The following is a 22,453-nucleotide window of genomic DNA, read 5'->3' as shown; positions in this document are numbered from 1 at the left end:
GGATCCTGGGATAGTATCTTGTAATGTGGTATTTCTGTAATCAGTTGCTGAAAATGGATGGATGGAAAAATTGAAAAACTTAAGTTGGAAAAAAAAAGGGGGGAGGGGGAGGGGGTGTAAAAAAATTGTGTGAAATACATGAGTTCATCTGACCTGAGTTTCCTGCTTTGATCCTATTACTTTTCAACTCTCCGGAGGGTATCAAAGAAGATAAGCTAAGGATCTTTTTCCACAATAATGCATCATAGCAATCTGTGTTGCCTAATTTTTAGTGGTGAGTTATGCGAAAAGCTAACATCTTTGGAAATTTCAGCGCAGGTGGAATTTCCTGCTCTACAAATGATGAGAGTATGAGCTGAACTAGGCTAAGATCTGAACTTGAAGAAGCTCTAAGCTACACCAGCTTTGGAGGAGTGGAAGGTAGATTTGGGATTTGAGGAGGACATTGCAATATTCTTTGAGCCAGGCTCAGCTGGGATTGAATGATATGGTTGAAAAAGGTAGTTTGCTGGGAAAGTAGCATCTAGATATTTTAAAGGTTGTATGGTGACACTTGCAGGGGGAAAAACAGTTATTAATTTTTTTCATCTTTTTAGCATCTGTGGTCATTCATCTCCCTCAATCCACGTGGCACTTGCTAATTTCTGCAGTAGATAATGTGCACTGCCTGAGTCTTTGTTCTCTGTTAGTAGTTCTTCAATTTAGACAAGCTTTTATATTCTCTTCAGCGGGATGTCTCATCACTCTGCATAAGGCCTCAGAAATCCCACCAGCACTGTCTCTGTAGTTGGAGGAAGATCCATGAATAATTCTACTGCAAACATGGGCAGGAGTTTTAGTATGAAGAACTCTCCCCCAAGGTGTCATATCACCTGCAAAGTCCATCAAGTTTAGCGGGCTGTACAGCAGTGGGGGCAGTCTAGAGAATACCAGCTGTTCCTCTTCTGCCTCTCATTTTGTTCTTTCCATAAAACCCTGCCAACATACAGCTCATCATGACTGTTAGGACACTTTCAAGTCTCTTTGATATCTCTTCATTAAATCTATTAATATAACTTCTCAAGTAATTATTTTGATCTATGTATGTCTAAAATGTCTTTGTGAAGAATAATCAGCCTTTGGAAGTGGCTGAAAGTGCATGATGAGAATCTGATCCACTGTTGTCTTGCAACCACTTGACTGTTCCTCCTTGCTAATAATAGGGGTTTTTTTAGGCAGAATGTAAAGGGGGAGGAAAAGGTGGAAAAACTCCCTAGACAGTAGTTAATACGGAAAGTTATTAACACTTGCATTAGCACCTAACACTGTCCTGGAGACAGAATACTGATGGGACCTAGTTAAAGATTGAGCAGATTGGGTCCCATGTGCCTGGAGTATGACATAAATCCTGGTGGCTCTATTAAAAGCCTCTGCGGATGTTGCACTAAATAGTTATCATGGACTGAAAATTCCAGTGAGCTGAGGTCCTACATTCGTTTTGAGACTGACACCAGTGCCAACATAGCATTGATGGTTTGAAAGGCCAGCAGTGGTTTGAAAGAATCACCAAGTGAAACCTAACTGGCACTAAAAATGTGCTCTGGATCATTACATACACGTACAAGACTCCTGCCAGGCTCTGTGAATGGGCAGTGAAGTTTTTCTGTTATAAAACTGCTCTTCCTTTCCATATGCTGTGTGACAAACAGACAAAGTGTTTCTGTACAGCAAATTGCAAAAAGGTATGTACAAAAATGCTGTGAAACAAGGAGCAAATTTTTTTGTTTGTTTTCTGTTTCACATCTGCTATTGTACATTGACATTGTGTACAGAGCAAGGATGAAACCATCAGTTCCTGAATCTCCCTTCTTCCCTGTAGACACACTGAGCTGTGTCTGTGGCCCAGTCGGGGGGCACAGTAGGTACACGCGGTAGTCTGGCCTAAACTAGGGTGCCAAAAAGGCTGCAGATCTTAAGAAACTTGCTTAATAATTGACTCTAGGGAGAGATTTAGAAGAAAAAGTTCTCCTTCAGCAGTGGAAGCTCCATTATAAGTCTGTCTCTACATATAAATGCTGTGGCAGTTACTAGCTTGCCTCTCTCTGTCCCATATTACTTGTTCCTGCCTCCGTGTTGTCCTTCTGTTGTGCAGCTACCTTGTGAGCCCAATCCAGAAGCTAACCGATTTATTCCTGGTTTTTTTTTCATTTGGATCAGTTCCCTGATCCAGAAGTAGTTGTGCCAGTACAACAGGAGGAAAGAAATGTGGAGTGCAAGAGAAGAAGGACATATAAGCCAGCTTTCACAACACGTGCCAGAAGCAAGCACACTACCTCAAGCATAACTAGAGCCTACACAGCTGTCTGTTTTGCCCAGAAATCAGGATAAACAAATAGGCAAAGTAAGCATGAAGTTTAAAATCTCATTTGAATGCTCATATCTGAGTATACAGGCATTTTATTAATGGTCAGTGAATATGAGAGACATAAGGGATTTATTATCTATGACGATGAAACTCAGTAAGGAAAAGTGCCATTGTAAAAACTGTGATGACACACAAGCGTGTCCTTAGATACATCATTCCCCATTGCTCTGAATGTGCATTGCATCCATGCAGGGGAAAAGGGGATCTGAGGACTGGGATCAGTGATAACATAGCTTATATCTTTCTTTATACTTCACTGTCTTAAGCAGACAGCCAGATAAAACATTGAACAAGAAAGCTTTTAAAGCAAAACGGACAAACAATGTAGAGTAAAATACAAATCTGAACTGCAGAGAGACCAGATGACTTAATACTAGCTGATCTCTTTGATTTATACTTGAGAATGAAAGCCTTGCCTTGCAAGAGATGTTCAGCATCTTGCATACAATCTGCTTGATTATTTAGGACTCATTCTGACATCTCTAATGTCTGTGGAGTGTTTATTCTCATCAGTTTTTACACAAAAGCCTCCACTAAAATCGTCAGGAAGTGCTGTTTAAGATACAATGTGCTACTGGACCAATTCAGGAACAGACAAATGGGAGACACAAAGATCCAGCCTGGATCAGCACCTGAAAGTAAGAATTAAGAAGTAAGACTGAGCAACAGCTCTCTAGCCAGGCAGGCAGAGGAAAGGCAGGATTCCAGGGTCAGTGCTTCTGCTTGTTGCCATTATTTCAGACAGATAAGCAATGCAAAAGTAATGCTTACCTGTACTGCGCTGACCCCAGAGACCCCTACCAGGGTCAGGCTCTGCTGTACCAGTCATTATATACACAGATAGTAACAGGTGGACCCACTTCTGAAAAATTCACAGGTAAGAGCAGATTGTAGCAAGCAAACAAATCTAATAAATTTAGTGGGAAAAGGCAGCTGTGCCTATGGGAGAGTAAAAACACAAGGCTGAGATATAGGAGGCACTCACAGAAAGTAGTGCCATTTCTGCAGCATTGATTCTGCATGCATGTATTTTCTTCTGGTTTCATTGCTTCATAATGGAGTATACATTTGCGTCAGTGCTCCCATAGTGTCGTGACCACTTTGAAGGTAACTCAAATGAAAGAAGTAAGCCAGGCAAAAGCCCTACTGATGTACTGTTTCCAGTCATTGGTATATACGTTGTTCTCCTTATTCATCTAGGCTTTGAGTCTGTGAATGTGCAAGAGAATCGTTTGTACATGGAAGGCATCTGGTTTCTCACAAGCATTTAAAGGATCACGTGCATGCTTATACCTGTGCTTTTTGTGTTGTAACCAGCACTTTTGATTTCTCAAAAAGCGTGAGAGAGTTACATTTAGAAGCAGATTAAGTGAAAGAGGTGTGTGTGCACGTACCTGTGTGATGTTTTTTTTTATGATAGATAAATAGTCTTTCAGGAGATGTTTGGCCTGCAAGAAGCATCCAAAATTGCTCTGGTTTAAGTTTTCTCCAGATTCTTATAGGGGCAACAGCTCAGATTTCCACATACAGTTTCTAGTACTTACGACTTCAGCCTGGACAAAAAAATAATTTGGTATTTGCTCATAAAATACCAGTCAAGTCCTAGTATGTTTTTGAAACAGCTCTTTCTTCTGTTACATACCTCCAACTCTAGCAGCAATTAGGGTGCTTCAGGAATCCTTTAGGCTTACCACAGTAACCAGGTCACTTCACCTAGAAGTGCGAGTTCTCACTAAATCTTTAGTAATTGGACCTACATATTTATTGTTCTGGATGTAGGCAATTTTAAGTGAAGATAGTGCCTGAAGCTGATGCTTTGAAACCGATAGGCCAGATGGAGAAACTAGCTTATGAACGTTTATAGAAAACGTGAGTGATCAGATGAAAAGTAGGTAACAGGTTAAGCCCAACATCCGAGAGGAAATATCCCAGTACTGGCATGAGTGTTAGGAGAGGATTTTCTCCTGCCTCAGAGTCTGTGGGAGATGGGAGAGGTGGGTAGCCCTCACGTTTAGGGATGCTGAAAATAGGACCCACATGGTTATATTCTAGCCCAACTAGATGCCATCTTTGCAACTCCAGTGATAAGGCTGATATCCTGAGGAATATACTCAGGCTGTACTCAGCACAGTGCACAGTAGCATCAGAGTTGCATTAATGAATATCTGGGCTTCCAAAGTGCCCAGGAGATATATGATGGAATATCCACCCAACTTGGCCTTTTATTGTGACTATCTTTTGCAAGTGCTGATACCTTTGACTGTTCTTTTCATTTTAACTCCTGTTAGCATATCTGAGGCACTCAAGAGAGTAGGCAAGAACATATGCTCTGTTGTGGCAATAATTAAACCCTATGTTAATTCAGATATTAATGTGCAAAACAACTTACCTGGAGATCTCTGTGGTGAATTTCTGCTCTAATTGCCACTGTCTGGGTAGCATAGTGCTGTAAGACAATGAAAAACCATACTCCTACAGGAAAAATGCGTAGAAAATGTGTAGAACAAAGATACCACTGGCAAAGTCAGAATATGAAAAGCACTTAGCTAAAATAGCTTTATTAAATCATAGCATCTCAGTGGGGGAAAAAAAATCACACAAAGGAGGTTTAAAATCTGCCAGTTCCTTATGCAAGTAGTTAAAAAACGCAGAGTTTTCAGCTGCTAACATTTCTTTGGGAGACAGCCACCAAATGTGGTATGTCAGGTACGTATGTCAAACCTTGCTTCAGATTTTGCCCCCTTGTGCATGGGATATTGAATTCAAGTGAGATATTGCTAAACTTTATTACTTCTTTATAATTGCTTTTTGAAAAGGTAGTGGCACCAGCAAATTGTCTTTCTGTGCATGAAAAACTATCAGTCTGTAAGACCAGAATAGTCTCAAAGTAAGAGATTTTAGAAAAATGACCCTCTGCCAACCTGCTCTGGGAGATGTAACATGTGCTCCCAGCTGCTGAGTAACTTGCAGCCTAAAGATACGCTTCAAAGGAAACAGTTTTGAAGAAAAGCTATGATAGAAAGATTATATTTTCAGTTGTTCACCCTCAGAAGTGCCTTGTTAAACTACTGTAATGGCTGCATATTCCACAGGTTGGAAATAATTACATTTGTTTGCAGTAATTCATTCCTTCTGTCTCTCTCTTTTTTTAAATTAATCCTTCAGGTTTTGCCTGGTTATGACTGAAAGATGCAAGTCCATTTCCCTTGTAAAAACTGAAAATTTACTGTAAATTTATGTTCAGCTTCTAAAAGCCCTCTTTCCAGACTAGATGAATAATGTAACAATATTTTAATCTTTAATTTTTTTCTGAAAGCTCCTGAGGTCTAAATATCCTTCTGGAACTGCCTGGGAACCTTCTGGAAACTACCATTTTTCAATGAGAGGAGTTGAAATTGAAGAACTTGAATGGAAAAGGAAAGGCAGAGGGCTTAAAACTGAACTTAATGTCACAAAATTTTGACTCTAACTTTACAGTAGTGTTCCCAAGGGAAATAATAATGAACAGTGCCAAGGCATTTACATTTTTTGAAGTTATGTGACTGGTTTTCAGGTTTTTGGAGAGCTTTTATTATTTTTACTTTTCCAGGTACGTATTGGTATTTAGGGTAATATCTCTTTTTTTCTGCGTCTCTGAAGAGTGTGAATGCTCAGAACTCAAAAGAAGGTGGAACAGGAGTATATATTCACTAAAAAGTTTGAAACAGAGACAAAATGTTTTAATGCAGAGAAACAGTGTTTTAAAATTACTCTGTTCCAATTTGAGTTTCACTTGTAGAGTGTTAGGGAGGTCTTGATGGTATTGTGGTGTCCAAGTGACCTAATTGAACATAGTAAAATTCCAGCTGCAGTTTGTTGAAACTTAAATTGACCTTTCCCCTCCACTGGTCTGAGAAGAAACTCTGAAAACGGATGCCTTGGTCTTGGCCTTTCTCATGTTCTCGTGAGTATTTCAGCAAGAGTCCCTGATAAAAGCAGTGGCTTGGAGGGATTTTCTGATGCCAGAAGTTGTTCACTTGAAACTAGATTGTGACTGCAAGCTTATTTGAAAGGAAATGCTAAATGGCCCTAGATCTATATATAGCCTAAGACCAGTTTCTGTTGATATCCCTACTGGGTTTCCTACCAGCCAGGCCTTCAAGGGCACTTGGCCAGTGAGAAATTATCCTGGGTGCTAGGACTGAGGTGCCCTTCAGGCACCTTTAGGGGCTTTTAGGTGAGATTGAGTTCCCTCTTTAGTGTTAGCCTTGCTGCTTATTGTCCTGGTTGCCTCTCTCTGGGTTTTAATTGTCACATCTAGCATTTTGTAAGCAAGAAAATGGAGCTCATTTTTTTTGTGGTGTTACTTGTGTGAACCATGAGCAAGGAAAGCAACAGGAGCTAGTTAACTAAGGAGGGAGCATGCTTGCACTCTTGCTTTAGGTTGGTGAGACAAAACCACTGGTTTCACATCTCAGGTCAAGGAGTCAGGTCAAGTAAAACTGTGCTATGTTCTTTTTTGTAAAGGCCCATTTTGGGAGGAAAGGGAGACAGGCAGGAAGGAGACAGGGGATCAGAGGGAGACTCACATAAAATTAATTTAAAATCTTTAACTCAAAAAGCTTGTTATTTTGGTTTCAGTTTTTGTAAAGGCTGATTTTTTTTTTTTTTAAATTCTTGACATAAGGCATTTTTATAAATGTATTTTCAGATAAGATTCAAATGGAGCAGGCCTGGCCTGGCAGATCAAAGACTTATTTTTTAATGGGAAAAACCAAAAATGTTGAGCTATTGCAGCATTGTCAAATAAATGTTCTAATTAAAAGAAGATTGGCACCAATTGATTTAAAATTTCTTAAATGAACAAAACAAGAGATAAACTGTTGACCTTTTTCTTTAAGAATGCTTTTCTTGATTGTTGTTCTGTATTCATGTGTTTCTCTGTGAATGTGCATTAATATACACAGCCTAGCTTGTTAGAATTTTATCTGGTGCACTAGCCCTGCTGCACGAAACAATAACATTTTGGACATTTCTGTTCCAAATAGACGGTGGTTCTGTATACCTCCTAGTCATATTTTAATCCTCATTTCATGTGCCTGTGATGAGTTTTAAATGTGCTTATTTTTCCTTCCTATAGAATGCTTTTTATTATATTGAAAATACTGCTAAATCCTTTAAGCAAACTGTGAAAGCAACCTAAAGAAGATCCAAAGGGCATTTAAGAGGTTTTACTTTTCAAAAAGAAAAGGTTTTGATACAGTCTCTGTTTGGGGGGGGGGGGTTCTGATTTCTAAACTAATGAAAAAAGCCACATTTCTCATAAAAACAACTATGCATAGACAGATGAAATCATGTTTTTTGCTTAAGTTTGCAGGAAGTCCTGGGAAATGTTCCTGCTGGAAACTATGGGCTGTTTCTGGCTGCATAGATGTACTTTACTCTTTCTGCTAGTACTCAGTCACAGTTATACAAGATTTATAGATTATACCAGCGCTGGCAATGTTATATCCCACCTGCCAATCCATAAATGTCAGCAGCAGTTTGAGTCATTTTGCACCCTGTGCAAAACGCCGACCCACAGCCTGGCACAAGGCACGTTCTGCTTACAACTGCCCAGTGGCACACGAGGACCTTCCTGGTACATAGACCATCCAAATAGTGGGAAGCTCTCATTTTAGGAAGTCTTAAGTACAAAAGTTCACATTTTGATAAGGAGATTTCTGTTTGTGGCCATGGTCAGATTCGCTTCTCAATCACAGAACCGGCCACAACTGTAGGTAGAAAATGTTACTGATAGTGAAAATATCGAGTAGTCTGCAGGGAATATCAGAGCTAGAATAATTCGTGTTCAAAAACTGCATAATTACACTGGAATGTAAAATGTGTTGCAAGGTTTGATAGGCTTGTGAGGCTTAAGAGAAAGGAGTGTTAGCAGCTGAACTCATCTGTCATCGTAGGATGTAAAAGAAAATTTAAACCTCTGTGGGTTGGTGTTGCATGAAGGGTTCTTTTGAAAACCAGGTATTACAGCTTTTAACTGACATCCGGCTGTGGTTCTGCACTGGCAAAGAGGTGAACTAAGTAGCTGGGGAGCTTGTACAGTGAATGATGCTAATTGCTAGCAAGTCTGAAAGGGATTATATCGTGAAGCCACTACAATAGTGGAGAGAAGCCTCAGCTACCCAGGACATCCCTTCCAGTGCAAGTCTCCTAAGGCTTCCTGTTTAAGTAAAGAGAAATACTCCATGTGTTAAAGAAATTGTTCTACTGAAGCTGTTTTGAAGCGTGGTTTCTGCACTATTCTCCCTTTCTTGCTATTGTTTTAAAACAACATCGTCACTTAGACTCCAGAGAAGATGAAAAATCTGAAAACTGTATGAGAGAGGATCAAACACAAATACCTACCAAGAGTGTATCTGAACACAGGGCACTAGAAATGAAGTGTACACTGTTTTCAATTAGGGTAAAATTTCCTTATGTAAAGATTCTGCGAAACTGGATATTAAAGAAAGCTTCCTTGCAGAATTTTTAAATTATCCTAGGGGCCTCAAAAGAGAAGTGTATGAATGCTGTAAGAAGCCCGTAGGAAGGAGATTCAAATTAGTTGAATATGTTACTTTGAAAGCATCTAGAATTTATTTCAAAAAACTACTGCAATTCTAATGAAATTAAGGGGTGACACTTCAGCTTGTCACGTTATTTCTCTTCATTGCTAATGCACATATAAATGGCTGAAATTGTTTCTTCTGTATGGAAAACTGGATGTTCTTATTTTATCTAATTGATCATACTATTAATTCTTAAATGTTTTGTGTAGACATAAAAAATGCCTGGCTAACCAATTGAACCGTCCCCTCCATGTATTCAGAAAAAAGTCTCTTTACCTATGTGCCCATCTTAACATAGCAGAAATAGTATAGCTGTAGGGTATGGCTATAGTCATCTGTTCAGGTTCTTACGTTGTTCCAATACATGCATCAGACCTGTCCGCAGAATATTGTACTGTTGCTGATGCCACGTCATCAAGAACGACTATATCTTCCAGTACCCGGTGGAGTTTGTGAGACTGAAAAGCATGTGCTTTGCTTTTAAACAGGGGATTTCTTACAGAGTCACTGAGACACTGTACAGTTGAGGCTCCATGATTCTGCCTTTTTTTTTTTCTTATAAGAGATTTTTCTACAACTGAATTGCACTTAAATCAATCTTTCTCTTTTGAACTACAGTACATAAATAAGCCATGGCCTATGACAAAACATTTAATTAAGCTGTCCAATTCAAATCAGGTTAGACAGTCCTGTAAAGTTCAAGAACATATTGTCTCTGGGTTGTTGTGCTGTTTCTGTCGTGTATTCTCTGTTTTTATGGACTTGTGACAATTGATCTTTAACCTAAGCAGTGTACTTTGGTCAAATGTCTCCCAGTTTTTTGGGGGCATGCACCTGTAGGAACGTGAGCATGTGACAGGAGACTAGAAATGGTCAAATCCTGCAAGCCCACATGTGGCTGGTGGGAAGCAAGACACTGATTTCGCTGCGAGGTGTCAGAAGGGGAAAAAAAAAAGTGTGACAAAAAAAAAAACAATGTTATGGTCTCTGCACATGTCTGTTGTTTGTGGGCAGCCCTTGGGTAGCACGTAGGATGCTGAAGCTCTGTGGATGGATGACCACTGAATGCCGTACTAATCCGCCCGGACTTGGCAGGCATGGTGGTCCCACAGCTGTGCCCTGCTTCAGGCGTTGGAGCTGTTGCTGCAACAGAGCCAGGCCCGTTCTCAGGCGTGTTGTTTCCTTATACTGAACAAAAAGGAAGACACTTTTCCCCTTAAGGTAAAAGTTACACTGTTAAAAGTTGTATTTTGCTAGTGACAGCAGTAAACATGACATATCCGATAAGTAGATTCTTCCACCACCACTGTGGGAGTTTTCTCTTTTGGCTTCATTACTGTGTGCATTTTTTTCATATCTAATGAGAAGACATCCGTGGGTGAAATTTTTATTATGGACATTTCTAATGGAATTAAATTTCAGCCAAGCATCACCATCACCAACATGCATGGTGAGGAAGGGCTTCCTAGCAACATGCACAAAATTCAAGAGCCCAGGAAGTGCTGGGCTAATGACTTGCCCCTTTATCCCGGGAATGTCCTGGAGATCTCAGGTGGCACCCAGTGTTAGCAGCATTGGAAAGGAAGGCAGGACTGTTTGTTAGAGGGGGGAGAGAAGATACACATGCACTTTATTCAAGTAATTCCACCACTGTTGAGCTTTTCAGCCACCTCCTTGTGCGTTTTCTCATTAAATCCTCTAATATATGCACAGGCATTTTTGTGACGTCTTTGCACAAGGATGTTTGTTGTAATGCTCTTGAAAGTTCAGTGTATGATTCCTCAGTAGTCTGCTTTGCTAGTGACCTAGGTTTTTTGAGATCTTATGCAGCAAAAGGTATTTAAAGAGACAGATTTGAAAATCATGCACATGCTGCCATGACAGACAAACTCAGCGAGACTAACATGAGCTTTTCCAACCCCCCTCATTCAAAAATTAACAGGAATTGTCTTTAAAGCAAGCTGTTGTTTTCTGTTACAGCTGTATGCATACTTGTAATTGAGGAAGCAGTTCATAGTGATTAGGCAGAAGTGGTTTTTTTTCCTGCTTTTCACAGCCTATGTTTCACATCAAGTTCTCAGAAATAATTGCCCCCATGCAGATTTTCACTGGCTAGTAGCCACCTTGGACGTGAGCTGAAGTAGGAGTGAGAAGCTTCTAACATCCTTGAAGAAAAGCTGCAGTAATCTGAGATTTCTTACGACAGCCTAGCCAGGCCTTGCTCTGCAGGTCCACTTTCATGTCCTAGTCTCGTTGTGCCCTTGGTGGGTTGCTCTTCCAAACGCCCCTTCTTGCATTCCCTTGAGTGCCAGAGGTGACATTCCCACTTCCCAGGAGGGTCGCGGTCCTGGGTGCCTTTGCAGGATCCAGCAGTGCTGAAGCTGTTAGGCAGAGATCATAGCGATGGGTTGCAATTTCCCCCAGACCCTGCTGTGTGCCAGCAGACCCTGCTGAGCCTCAGCCGCCACCCAGCCGCAGATGCTCAGGGACGGGCTCTTCAGTTGCCGCAGTGGGAAGGAGGGTGCCTGTGGGCTGAGCATCTCTTTTCTCATCCCTCCTGGCCAGGAGCAGGGTGCAGAGCAGCAGGGCAAAGCAGAGCTGCTGTGCAGCTGGGGTCAGCAGGGATCTGCAGTCCTGAGAAGGAGCGATCTCAGGTGGCTTTGTGTAGCCGCTTCTACCATGGAGTCCCCGAAGGAGAGGTCACAGATCTGCAGCATGATCAGACCAGAGAAAAAGGTTTTGGAAACCACTAGCTTACATTGAGTCTTCTGGTTTAATATTTTATCATGATTGGGGGTATTGCGATACCTCTCTGGTGTGACTGAGGGACTTGTGTGGTATTGGCCAGCACATCTCTAAATCACCCCATGACAGGATGTTTCTTCCTTATGTTCCTTAAGAACGGAACAGAACTGAAGTTTCTCTTACCGTTACACTCTTGCTCGTTCAATCCAGCACATTATGTGTCTGAGTCAGGCTGTAATTTCCTTCTCCTTTCAGGCTCACAGGAAGCAGAGCATACTGCTGACACAGGTTTTTAAAATATAAATAAGCAAGTTCAGTCACAATAGCAGTCACCAGTATAGCCCATGGAAACTGAGATGCACGCAATTAAATTGTGTGATTATACTTCTTGGATGTAAAAGTCTATTATGACAGCCTGCCAATAGGCCGTATAGCGTATAACACATGCTAGTACATACAGCATTTAACTCTACTTTTGTCACATACCTGCTATCCCTTCAGATTTTTAAATGGCTTGCAGTGTGATTAAGGATGTTTGCTCACTGCTCAAAGGGTGTATGTCTCTCCACGCTTCTCACCTCGGGTACTGGAAGAATCTTTGCAATATCCCTTGCACACCATTAACATGGTGAAGCATGATTATTTTTAACTTTATCACTTAATGCTATTTGTTTTGCAGTAACACCAAGGAGCCCTGGTCGTTTAGCAGCTGCTAAGAAAACCAAGTAAAAAAGTAGTCCCCACGCCACCCCTGACGTTTTAGACTTATAACATCATGGTACCTCAGGGACAGCTTGCAGATGTTGAATGCAAGGCTAGGGGTCCCTTCCCTTCCTTTCTCTCTTTCTGTATGCTTCTTTCCTGAAGTTGGCTGCAGTACTCGCCTTGTGACTGAGCCAGCCTGTTCAGCTGCTAGCCTAGCAAAAAATGTTTCCAAGGTAGTTTGCAGACTTTTTTTTAAGTTAAGTCAACTGCCTGGCCAATCAAAGGAACAGCAGAGCTGACTCAGGATAGGTGGCAGGAGGGTGAGCTAGGACAGGGGAGCTGGACTTCCACTTCTTGGCTCTGTCATGCTGCTGGTACCTGGAACTATGCTTCAGCTAAGGCAGAGACTTGGTCTGCACACAGAGAAATTACATGGAAGAATAATAGAAATGATCAGAAAATAATACCTGCACATGAAGTGTTTGTAGCAGTGCTTGAGACTGCACAATAATAGCGATTTTAGTTCGGTCTTGGCCTAAGAGACTTTTTTGTGAGTGAATTTGATGAAGAGTTGAATCAGACTTTTTGTTCAACATGAAATGGAAAACTTAATTTAATGTTTCTTAGGATTCTTAGAGTGGTGTAGGAAATGGCAAGATGTTACCAAAAGTAGCTAAATTATTTCAGAATTAAAGATCTTTGACTATTTAATATATTACCAAAGGTAGCTAAGGTACTTGAGAATCAAAACTGTCATGTAGTTACAGCACCATGCTTCAGTATTTTTGAATCTTTTCCCTTTTTATGGGAGATCTCATTTTCTGATTTTCAATCAAATACATGAATAATTTTGCATATTCTAAATAATAATAATTTCTAACAGGCTGTACATTGAATGAAATGCATTCAGATTTATTTCTGAAACTTACTGTGGGCATCAGAAGAACGTGCTGTCCTGACCAGAGGTGCATCTGGTGCAGTATTTGGGCACTGAGGATGGCCAGTGGTGAATGGTAAGGAGGGCGTGCAGCGGCATCCCACTGTCGCTCTCCCCTTCCAGACAGTGGGAAGGCTTGGAGGGAGAAAGGAAAAGCAGCTTTGCAAAGGTTTAAGAAGCTGGATGCCCTGTTGTGGAGGAAGTAGGGTGGTTCTTGTCTGGCAATCAAACAAGGGGAGAGTGTAGGACTGAAGAATGGGGTCAGTCAAAGATGGAAGAAAATACTTCATAATGAATAAGACCAGATGTGCAGATAAACTGTGAAGGACCTTGAATATGGGGATTAGCTGATATGAGAGCATAGAGGTTGGTGCAAGAGACCTTAGTGTGATGACTCCACTGACTGTTCAGGTAAATCTTTCTGATCATATTTTGACTGAGTTTCCAATAGGAAAGAAGAAAGACTAGTCATGGGAAGAGAAAATGATATTGCAGTATCTAGGCCACAGAAGGAGTTTCCCTGCTGGTCCTAGGGCAGGAACATGATGAGCATGACCCATAAGAGGGGTCTCCCATAAGGAGAAAGAGGAAAGTATACTGAAAGCAAAAATACTAAGTTTTCTTGTGTTATACTTGGCAGAGGCATGTTCATTGTATCACAGAGAGGGTTGGCAGCTCCCTGCTAAGACAGCTGATCAAGAGTTCCCAAAACGTCAGCCAGCCTCTCATAGAGAGAAGACAGATCCCCAAAGTGTTGACTCCTAAAATAATGTTAATACATGCTGTGAATTTCAAAGGCCTTGTGTTCTGATTCATGGACAAAATCCCAAGGAGCTAGTATATGCTCATTAAAGATAGATATATATATAAAAAATGAAAAAAAAATGCTTTGCTTTTCCAGCCAATCAGGTCCAACTGTCTCCATGCAATAACATCTGGTATGTGTTCTTTCCCTTTTGCTCAGCTTTCTGCAAATGTGTTTGCTATCTGCTCCTTATGTTTTATATCGTATGTCCTTATTTGGACAGATTTTTTTCCCTTTTTTCTGGAGAGAGCATTTGGGTGCTGATACTTTCTATACTGTTTATGAAAATGAGTTTATTGATCTTGCCAAAATACAAAATGTCTTCTCAGGTAACTGGTGTTAAATTTTATTGCTTAAGTACAACATGTTCCAAATTTAGGCTTCAGAAAATTGGTTGTATTACTAATAATTTCCCCTTCGTTTTTCTATGCTTGACTTGAGATACTGGGATATGATTTCCAGAAGTGCTGAGTACTTACAGCTGTAGCTGAAGTTAGTAGAAGATATGCTTGGGGCATACAGTGTGCTGGTTAATGCTGTAACTGAAAAATCAGGTTTACGGTGTCTTAACTGGGTGCCCAGAATCAGTGAATGCCTTGAAAAGTCGTGACTCTCCATCTCGGTAGCTCATGTCTAGAATGATGATGTTACCCCTTCGTACTGCGGGATTTTTGAAAACAGGGAACTATGTCTTTGGCTGTTTTCCATTAAGAGATGCTGTATGTTCTTCCAAAACATATATTCTAGAGAAAGATTAAGGGAAGAAAGTTTGTTGCCTTTTCACTCAACAAGAAAAAAAAAAGTTTGCTTTGGGAGGGACTCTAGTGTTTTATATCATATCCAGGCCCATCTATCAAGTCTCTCAACCACTTAGGGGTTTGATCCAGTTAAACACATTTTTGAAATGTTGTCTTGAATGAATCTTGCCAGGTTCATTTGGTTCTTCCTGGTGTGCTGATGTTTGGGTATTCACTTCTGCAATGTGTTTCAGATGTCATCTGCTTTATCCTCTGGATAAAGCCCTGTGGCCATTAGTACATTCACAGAGCTCTGGCTTGTTATTTATGGAAAAGACTCTAACCTTTTCTTCCAAAAGCAGTTACCATGCCCAAGTACTTTTTCCCCTTGCTGCTCAGATAAGTCTCTCTCTGATGCTAGGGAACAGCAATAAAATATTTCCCCAGTACTTTATTCTCAACTGTAGCCAGCCAGACTTCTTCATCCATTTTATTAGCCTCTCTGTACAAAAGGACTGCGTTAGTAACAGGTTTTTTATAACACTTTCTCCTCAAACATATTCCCACTGCTTCTTTTGCATTAGAGATTTTATAGGCGTTTTTTTCCGTATGTTTTATTTCAGTTCTTTTGTTAGTGCAGTTATGGCCTGTTCTAAACAGTTATCAAGATGATATGGAAGGAATTTGAGACTTACTTGTAAAATGATCCAATAAGAAGTATTGGATAATTGATCTGAGAATAATTTTAAGAACTGGTAGTATTTTTAAAGAAGAGGGTCTTAGCGATAAAATAAATTTGATTGGTACTGTTGTGGAAGGAGTTGCCATTTGAGGTACTAACTTCATAGGACCATACTCCTCCTTTTAGACTATAAGCAGCAAAGTGATGCTGTAGCAAGGCTGCAATAGGAGGGAGCAATAAATTCTGTAATGGTAAAATGCATTCTTGGGCAGACAAAGAAAAATAGAGGGGTCTAGAAATGTCTCTCTCTCCCTGTCATAAATCAAATGTGATGAATAGTGTTCTGGTTGTTCTGATACTGGAAACAAAATCTGAATAACACTGTTTGTGTTGGCAGGTCGCTGTGGCTTCATGCTGAACAGAATCCGTTTTGATAAAGGTCCCATATCAATGCCTCTAATGACCCTGGATATATTTTCTTCTCAGGTCCTCAGAGCTCCAGGAGATGGTCACATTTCTGGTTTCTTCTGGAGCAAAATGCTTCTCCACACATCTGACTGGGGGCAATGTTTGTTTAGTAGAAGTGAGCCCCAGACTGGAATAAGGTTCATGCTAGCACATAAATTTTAGATATTTGTCTAGATCTGAGAGCATACCTGTCACCAGGGATTTCATGTTTTGGCTTAGTTCTATCTTCAGAAAATGAAGAGTTCTGAAATAAGGTGTATTTTACAGTAGTGAGAATGTGAAACGAATAGTGAAATCAAGCCCAAGTTTTGCTGTATATTTATTGTCAAAACGAAGTTTTAAACAGAGTCCCATTGTCTGCTGTACAATTTCTGCCAGCTTAGGATGGGATAATAACTGATGAATTTTTCACAGCGTTTCGTTTGATGAAGAAACCAGTAATTATTCGTTTCTCCTCAAAGCTGGGCATTTACCATCAAGAACGGAAGATCTGCGCAAAATAAGACTTGTTTCTTGTGCTCAACTTCATAGCTAGGCAAATAGGTTACACCTAAGTCAGTAGCACGGTAGCAGCTTTTTCTTAGCCTCTGATTCCTGTGACTGTCATAAGATGAAGAAAACCATTAGCAGCTGCACAGCTCTGTGCAACGGTTTAATTGTGTGTGGAGCAGGACTGGGTATGCTGAATTAGTTCACGGAGAGCTGATAATGAATGAGGGAAGGAAGACTGACTCCCAGCTGAATAGTTTATTGCTGTGGCCCATGTTTTTAATCCACAAGAATAGGAGATTGCTGGTTTTAGTTACACCTTCAGTAGATGAATTACACACTTGGTGGCAGCTCTCATTTGACATGTAATAATCGATACTTCTCTGCTTACTCACAAATGGGTGTAATAGCAGAGAGCTACCTGAAGGTCCAGAGAAGGAAGAAAGTCTGTCATCTTAGACATCTTATATGCTTGTGGACCTTTTAGCCCAATCCTGGGGTTCTGCAGCTTTTCCAGCTCCATGAGCCTGGGGGAAATCTCAGCCTCTGGGGCAAGCAGGAGCAATTTTAGGAGAGCCCCATGGCACTGCCCATGTCCTAGGGACATGAGAGCATAGTGTCGGATAGGGCCTTCTTGGGAGGAGCACAGTGGTGAGCAGGCGTGAGGCCTCCACGAGTGCAAAACCCACCGCAGTTACATCAGCTTGTTCCTCATCTTTCAGTGGGTCATTACAAGTATATCTCGATTTGTGCCCATGCCTGTATGCTTACGTACATATGGCAGATGAATGTTTCTGTAAATGCAGTTTTCACTCACTGTTGAATGCTTAGGTCCCTCCCAAGACTCTTGCAAACAGTATCAAAGTCTTAGAAACCCATCATCTGACCTTTTTCTTTTGGAATATTTATTAGTGTACAACAGCTACAGACCTACTCAAAGTGTTAGGAGTAGCAGCAGCAGTAGATAACTATTACTAGTGTGCAGTCTTACTGTTTTTAAAGCACCAGAGTAATTAACTATTTTCATCCTTGTTTGATTGCAATTATACACAAATATAAACATCACTTAATGAACTTTGCAACAAGTGAGGGCTGTACCACTATTATATAGGGCAGTTCTGTATCTACGTGGTGATATTCCTCCTGCATTAGCATAATTAAATTTAAAGTAATATTGGTTACAGAAGGAGTTTGTTTTATTGCACCTCTCAAATGAATGTGTGTCAGGGAATATATAAGTGAGTGGAAAAAGTCTGTCTGGAAGTAGGCAGCATGCTGTGGTGTATTGCGTTTCGCTGACATGAGAGGAATGTGGCAGTGAGGTCTACAGTTGCCTGCTGTAGTCACTAGCACTAGGGCTGAAAAGCAGCTTGGGATGTGCCTTTTGCTTCATTAAGCAAAAGGCTTTATGCCTGTGGCATGAAGTGCTATAAAACACGGTGGTATGTTGTTAGACAGGATTGCCAATCTCAAACATCTAAAATCACAAGTCAGATATTCCAACATAGAATCTGTCTAGAAATTAGGGATATGGTTTTTTTAAACTCTTTATTTCCTTTTTAATTCTTAAAGTTCATTTATTTTTAAGTGAAAGCTGAGATCTTCACTGAAAGTTGAGATCCTCACCTGACTTCAGGGCTTTAAGAAAAACACCAAATTTCAAAAAACTTGCAAAAAGGTCATAAAAGTTCTTAACAGTGAGTCAGGCATCTTCTATAGAAGCTGTGTGATTGTATAAGCTTTGTCATTGTAAATAGGATCTAAAAACCAGGGATGCAAAATGCAGGCTAAGCTCCTGGCACTTGCAGTTTAGTTGAGGTTTGCTTACCTTTAACAAATGTCACTAAATGTGCTGGCTCACATTATTGAGCAGCCAGCCAAAAACAAACAAAAAAACCACCCCACCACAGTCTAGAAAGCCTGTGTTTTGTGGGGGATTCACAGTGAGACAGTCTGTAGACCTTGCAGCCAGAGTTACCTACAGCTGATCCGTATCTGATTCTGCATCAGAACTAGTGCGGCCAGCAGGAGTAGGGAGGTGATCGTGCCCCTGTACTCGGCCCTGGTGAGGCCGCACCTCAAATACTGTGTTCAGTTTTGGGCCCCTCACTACAAGAAGGACATTGAGGTGCTGGAGCGTGTCCAGAGAAGGGCAACGAAGCTGGGGAAGGGCCCGGAGCACAAGTCTTATGAGGAGCGGCTGAGGGAACTGGGGCTCTTTAGCCTGGAGAAGAGGAGGCTGAGGGGAGACCTCATCGCGCTCTACAACTACCTGAAAGGAGGTTGTAGCGAGGTGGGGGTCGGTCTCTTCTGCCAAGTAACAAGCGATAGGACGAGAGGAAATGGCCTCAGGTTGCGCCAAGGGAGGTTTAGACTGGACATTAGGAAAAACTTCTTTACTGAAAGAGTGGTCAGGCCTTGGAGCAGGCTGCCCAGGGAAGTGGTGGAGTCACCATCCCTGGAAGTATTTAAAAGACGTGTAGATAAGGCGCTTAGGGACATGGTTTAGTGGGCATGGTGGTGTTGGGTTGACGGTTGGACTTGATGATCTTAGAGGTCTTTTCCAACCTTAATGATTCTATGATTCTATGATCTGCTGTAACTTCTGCAGCCTCCCAGAGTTTCATCCTGTGCCTGTTGGGGTCAGCAGTAGAATGCCTGTTTTCAAGAGCAAGCATGTAATGCTGAGGGATGCATTAATTTCCTTGTGTTGTCTGCGTCTTCCAAAGAAATGTCAGTGCTGACCCCTTCCCTGAAAGGGAAAGTGTAAGGGATGGTGATGTCCCAGTTTTTCTCCCCACTCTGCTGAAGCGGCAGGCTGTAGCTTTAGGATTTTGAACTGCTGCACTGTCAGCAAGCAAGGAAGGTGGAGCATTCATGTTTCTAGGCACTTTTGCAGTGCTGGAAAAGCAATGCCAGGGCATAAGCATGGGCATTTTTAGGATCCTTTGTTCATTGTTCCTACTTCTACTCCTACTGACCTGCACTTCAGTCCCAAAGAAGACAAACTACAAAGCTCACACTTTGGAAAAACTAAGATCCAAGAATTTGAATAATTGTGTAGGATTTTTAATGTAAAACTCAAGTTTGCTGGTTTGGAAAGTGGGTGCTCCTGTACATAGGTTAGACAGTTGGCAGGTAAGCTGTAAATCTGCTTCTGTGCTATCTGCCCGTCTTGAACTCAGCTGAGATTTTTTTCTGCTGTGCAACCCCAGAAGAGACAACAATTCTTGAAATAACATTTCAGCACCATAAACGCTTCTCATTTGACGCTCTGACATTTGGCGCTGGCAGCTCAGCCTGCCTCTTCAGCATGCCTGTGGCTGTCACCATTCAGCCAGTCCTTCTTTCCTGCACGGCTAGTTCAGATGAAAATCACTTTCTCTCAAGAGTGCTCCAAGTGGCTGTTTAACGTGGCTAAGCCTCGGGAACCCTGTCATGCAAATATAAACTTGCTCTTAGGTCAACATTTGAAGCATCATTTTCATTGTTTTTAAGAATCCTATTAGTTATAGAAGATAGTTACAGAGGTTCCAGTGGTCTGGAACCACATCTTTCTGGCTCAGGGAGCTGTTACCACTACAGATGATGCTTTAGGTCTTGGAGGTGTACATGATGCATTTTTGTACTCTTGGATCTAGCAGTTCACCTGATGGTCCAATGTAATTGAAGCCCACTGAAGTCTGCAGGAGATATCATTCAGTTCGTAAGTACTTCCTCCACCTCCAGTGGAAACATTTATAGTCAGAAGCAATGCCTTGAAATGTTTTACTACTGTCACGTTGATAGGGAAAAAAATATACAGATATAAAGAGGTTGTGTGCATTAATTATTTATCTTGCAATCAAGAAAGTATAAAAATAATCCAGGGTGAAAATTGGGAAGGGTTGTAAAGGAAAGCACTGGCTTTTTCAGTTTGAATAATGCAGACCTCACTCAAGCTTTCTCCATAGAACATGAGGTCTAATCCCAGCAGAAGTAATACATGTTTTTTCTCTAAAACAGATTTTAAAATCATGCAGCTCTTGAGAGGAGACTAATTGTGCTCACTTAGCTTCAAGTGAATAATTAAATTGTGAAGAGTTATTATTTTCCTGGCTCCTCTGTAATGTTTCTTACTTACTAATTTTTAGATATTCAACTTTTAGACTTTTTAACATCAATCAAGTTCTGCTTCTATTGTCTGAAAAATAAAATATGTAAAGGAAAAACTGCCACAGATTTAAATACATTGTATTGTTACAGTATAAATATCATCATTGTAATTAAAACACTTGCAAATAGGAACCATCAACTTTTTCTCTCAGGGACTCAGCCACCTATGGGATTTTCGTGCCTTTGAAAATCTCCCCAGAGATCCAGTGTGCTTTGCTTCTCCTGATTGTTCATGAAATAAAATTAGCTTTTAGTCCTTTAAAATCTGTTGGTTTTATCTGCTACTAAATACACACGTAGTAAGTGCTGTGGAATCAAAACAAAAAACAAGTTACTCCTTCTACGCTTGTAGTTTTGATGAGATTTGCAGTTTGGCAAAAGTCAATAATCTGACTTTTACTGTATTTGGGATCATGGTGGATTAAGGTAGATCCCTTCAGCCTGGATCAAGAACCTGCAAGGTATCTTCAAATCAGAGGAAAGGGTCAATAGAAAAGAGACTGGAAAAGGATGAGAGAAGGCACCTGAGAAGGCAGGTAGCCTGGTCCTGAGGCAGAACTAACGACACCCACGCTGCTCCTTCTAAACATTAGCCTAGCGCCCTCTTAAAAGTCTCCACTAACAGAGATTCTGTCACCTAATGAGGGTTTGGGCAGATTCTTTTTCCTCTTAAAAATGTTTTCCTGATGGCCAACTCGCTCAACCAGGTGCTTGTGACTTTGTCCTTAACTCGCTGCCTTTGTGGGGAGAGCAGGATGATGCCAGTAGGTGGAAGTGAAAGGGGACGGGGAGGGAAGTGCTCAGGCGGTGGGAGGAAGATCATGGAGATGAAGGGCCTGGACGGAGAGCCCTGGGAGGATTAGGAGGAGAAGGAAGTGTTACCCATCCAGGCTCCTTGTCATCATGTTTCTCACTACCAGTGGCTTGAACTTTCTGATATTTTCGAAATGCTTTAGACAGATACTGAATAAGAGCAAAGTTTGGAATCTAAGCACAACCTCAGTAGTGGAGAAACCTCTGGGCCCCATCTGCAGAACTGAAAAATAGTAATACATTGACAGAAAGACATGACCATAATGCCCTTTTCCTGTCTTTTCTACCCTCACAGATGAACAGGAGCCAGCAGTCAGCAGTGATTCAGATATTTCATTGATTATGGCAATGGAGGTTGGACTGTCCGATGTGGAGCTTTCCACTGATCAAGACTGCGAAGAGGTGAAATCTTGAAAAACAAAGAGATCCAACACTAAACTACAGGGGAGGGTCACAGGGAGGGACCGAGTCAGCTTTCTAGGATTTGGACCAGTCATGCACATGCCTCCAGAGCACTGTCACTCCTGCACACTCCATTCTGAGATGGTCACGAAAAGCAATAGCAACAGTTGTGTCTGCCTGGATGCGGTTTCATCATCTACATATGTTCATTTTGTTCACATGGGAGATGAACACTACCAGTTTACCCATGTGCTTGAGAGCAGTCATGTAACTCTTCAGTGGCTCATAAATACACAACTGAAATGACAGCTTGAGTGTTTTCTACACTTGTTCGATCGGGTTTTTGTTTCTTTTTTTTTTAAAAGACATATGTTTGTTATGTTTGTTTGTTCATAGTTTGTTATGGATGGACACTCCGGTTTTGTTGACTGACCCCAGCTTTTTCAAGAGTTCAATCCAGAAATTTGAATTCCCGTTCACTGGTCACTTCATGATCTGACTCCAGGATTTATCATTGCCTT

The 22,453-nt window shown here is 41.1% G+C and overlaps 1 protein-coding gene across 1 annotated transcript in view; it reads left to right on the top strand.

Moving 5' to 3' along the window:
* RNF150 (ring finger protein 150) overlaps window positions 1-22,240 on the top strand; it is a 52,913-nt gene extending 30,673 nt beyond the window's left edge. Inside the window, exon 7 of the mRNA XM_009576092.1 lies at window positions 21,826-22,240. Within this exon, the coding sequence (XP_009574387.1) occupies window positions 21,826-21,944 (119 nt within the window). The 3' untranslated portion in view covers window positions 21,945-22,240. The remainder of the gene's footprint in view (window positions 1-21,825) is intronic.
* The last annotated feature ends 213 nt before the right edge of the window (window positions 22,241-22,453 follow it).

The sequence above is a fragment of the Fulmarus glacialis genome, unplaced genomic scaffold (assembly GCF_000690835.1).
Source record: "Fulmarus glacialis isolate BGI_N327 unplaced genomic scaffold, ASM69083v1 scaffold10844, whole genome shotgun sequence".
NCBI lineage: Eukaryota > Metazoa > Chordata > Aves > Procellariiformes > Procellariidae > Fulmarus > Fulmarus glacialis.
Note: the sequence above shows the minus strand (reverse complement) of the source record. Positions and strands in the feature narration are given on the sequence as shown.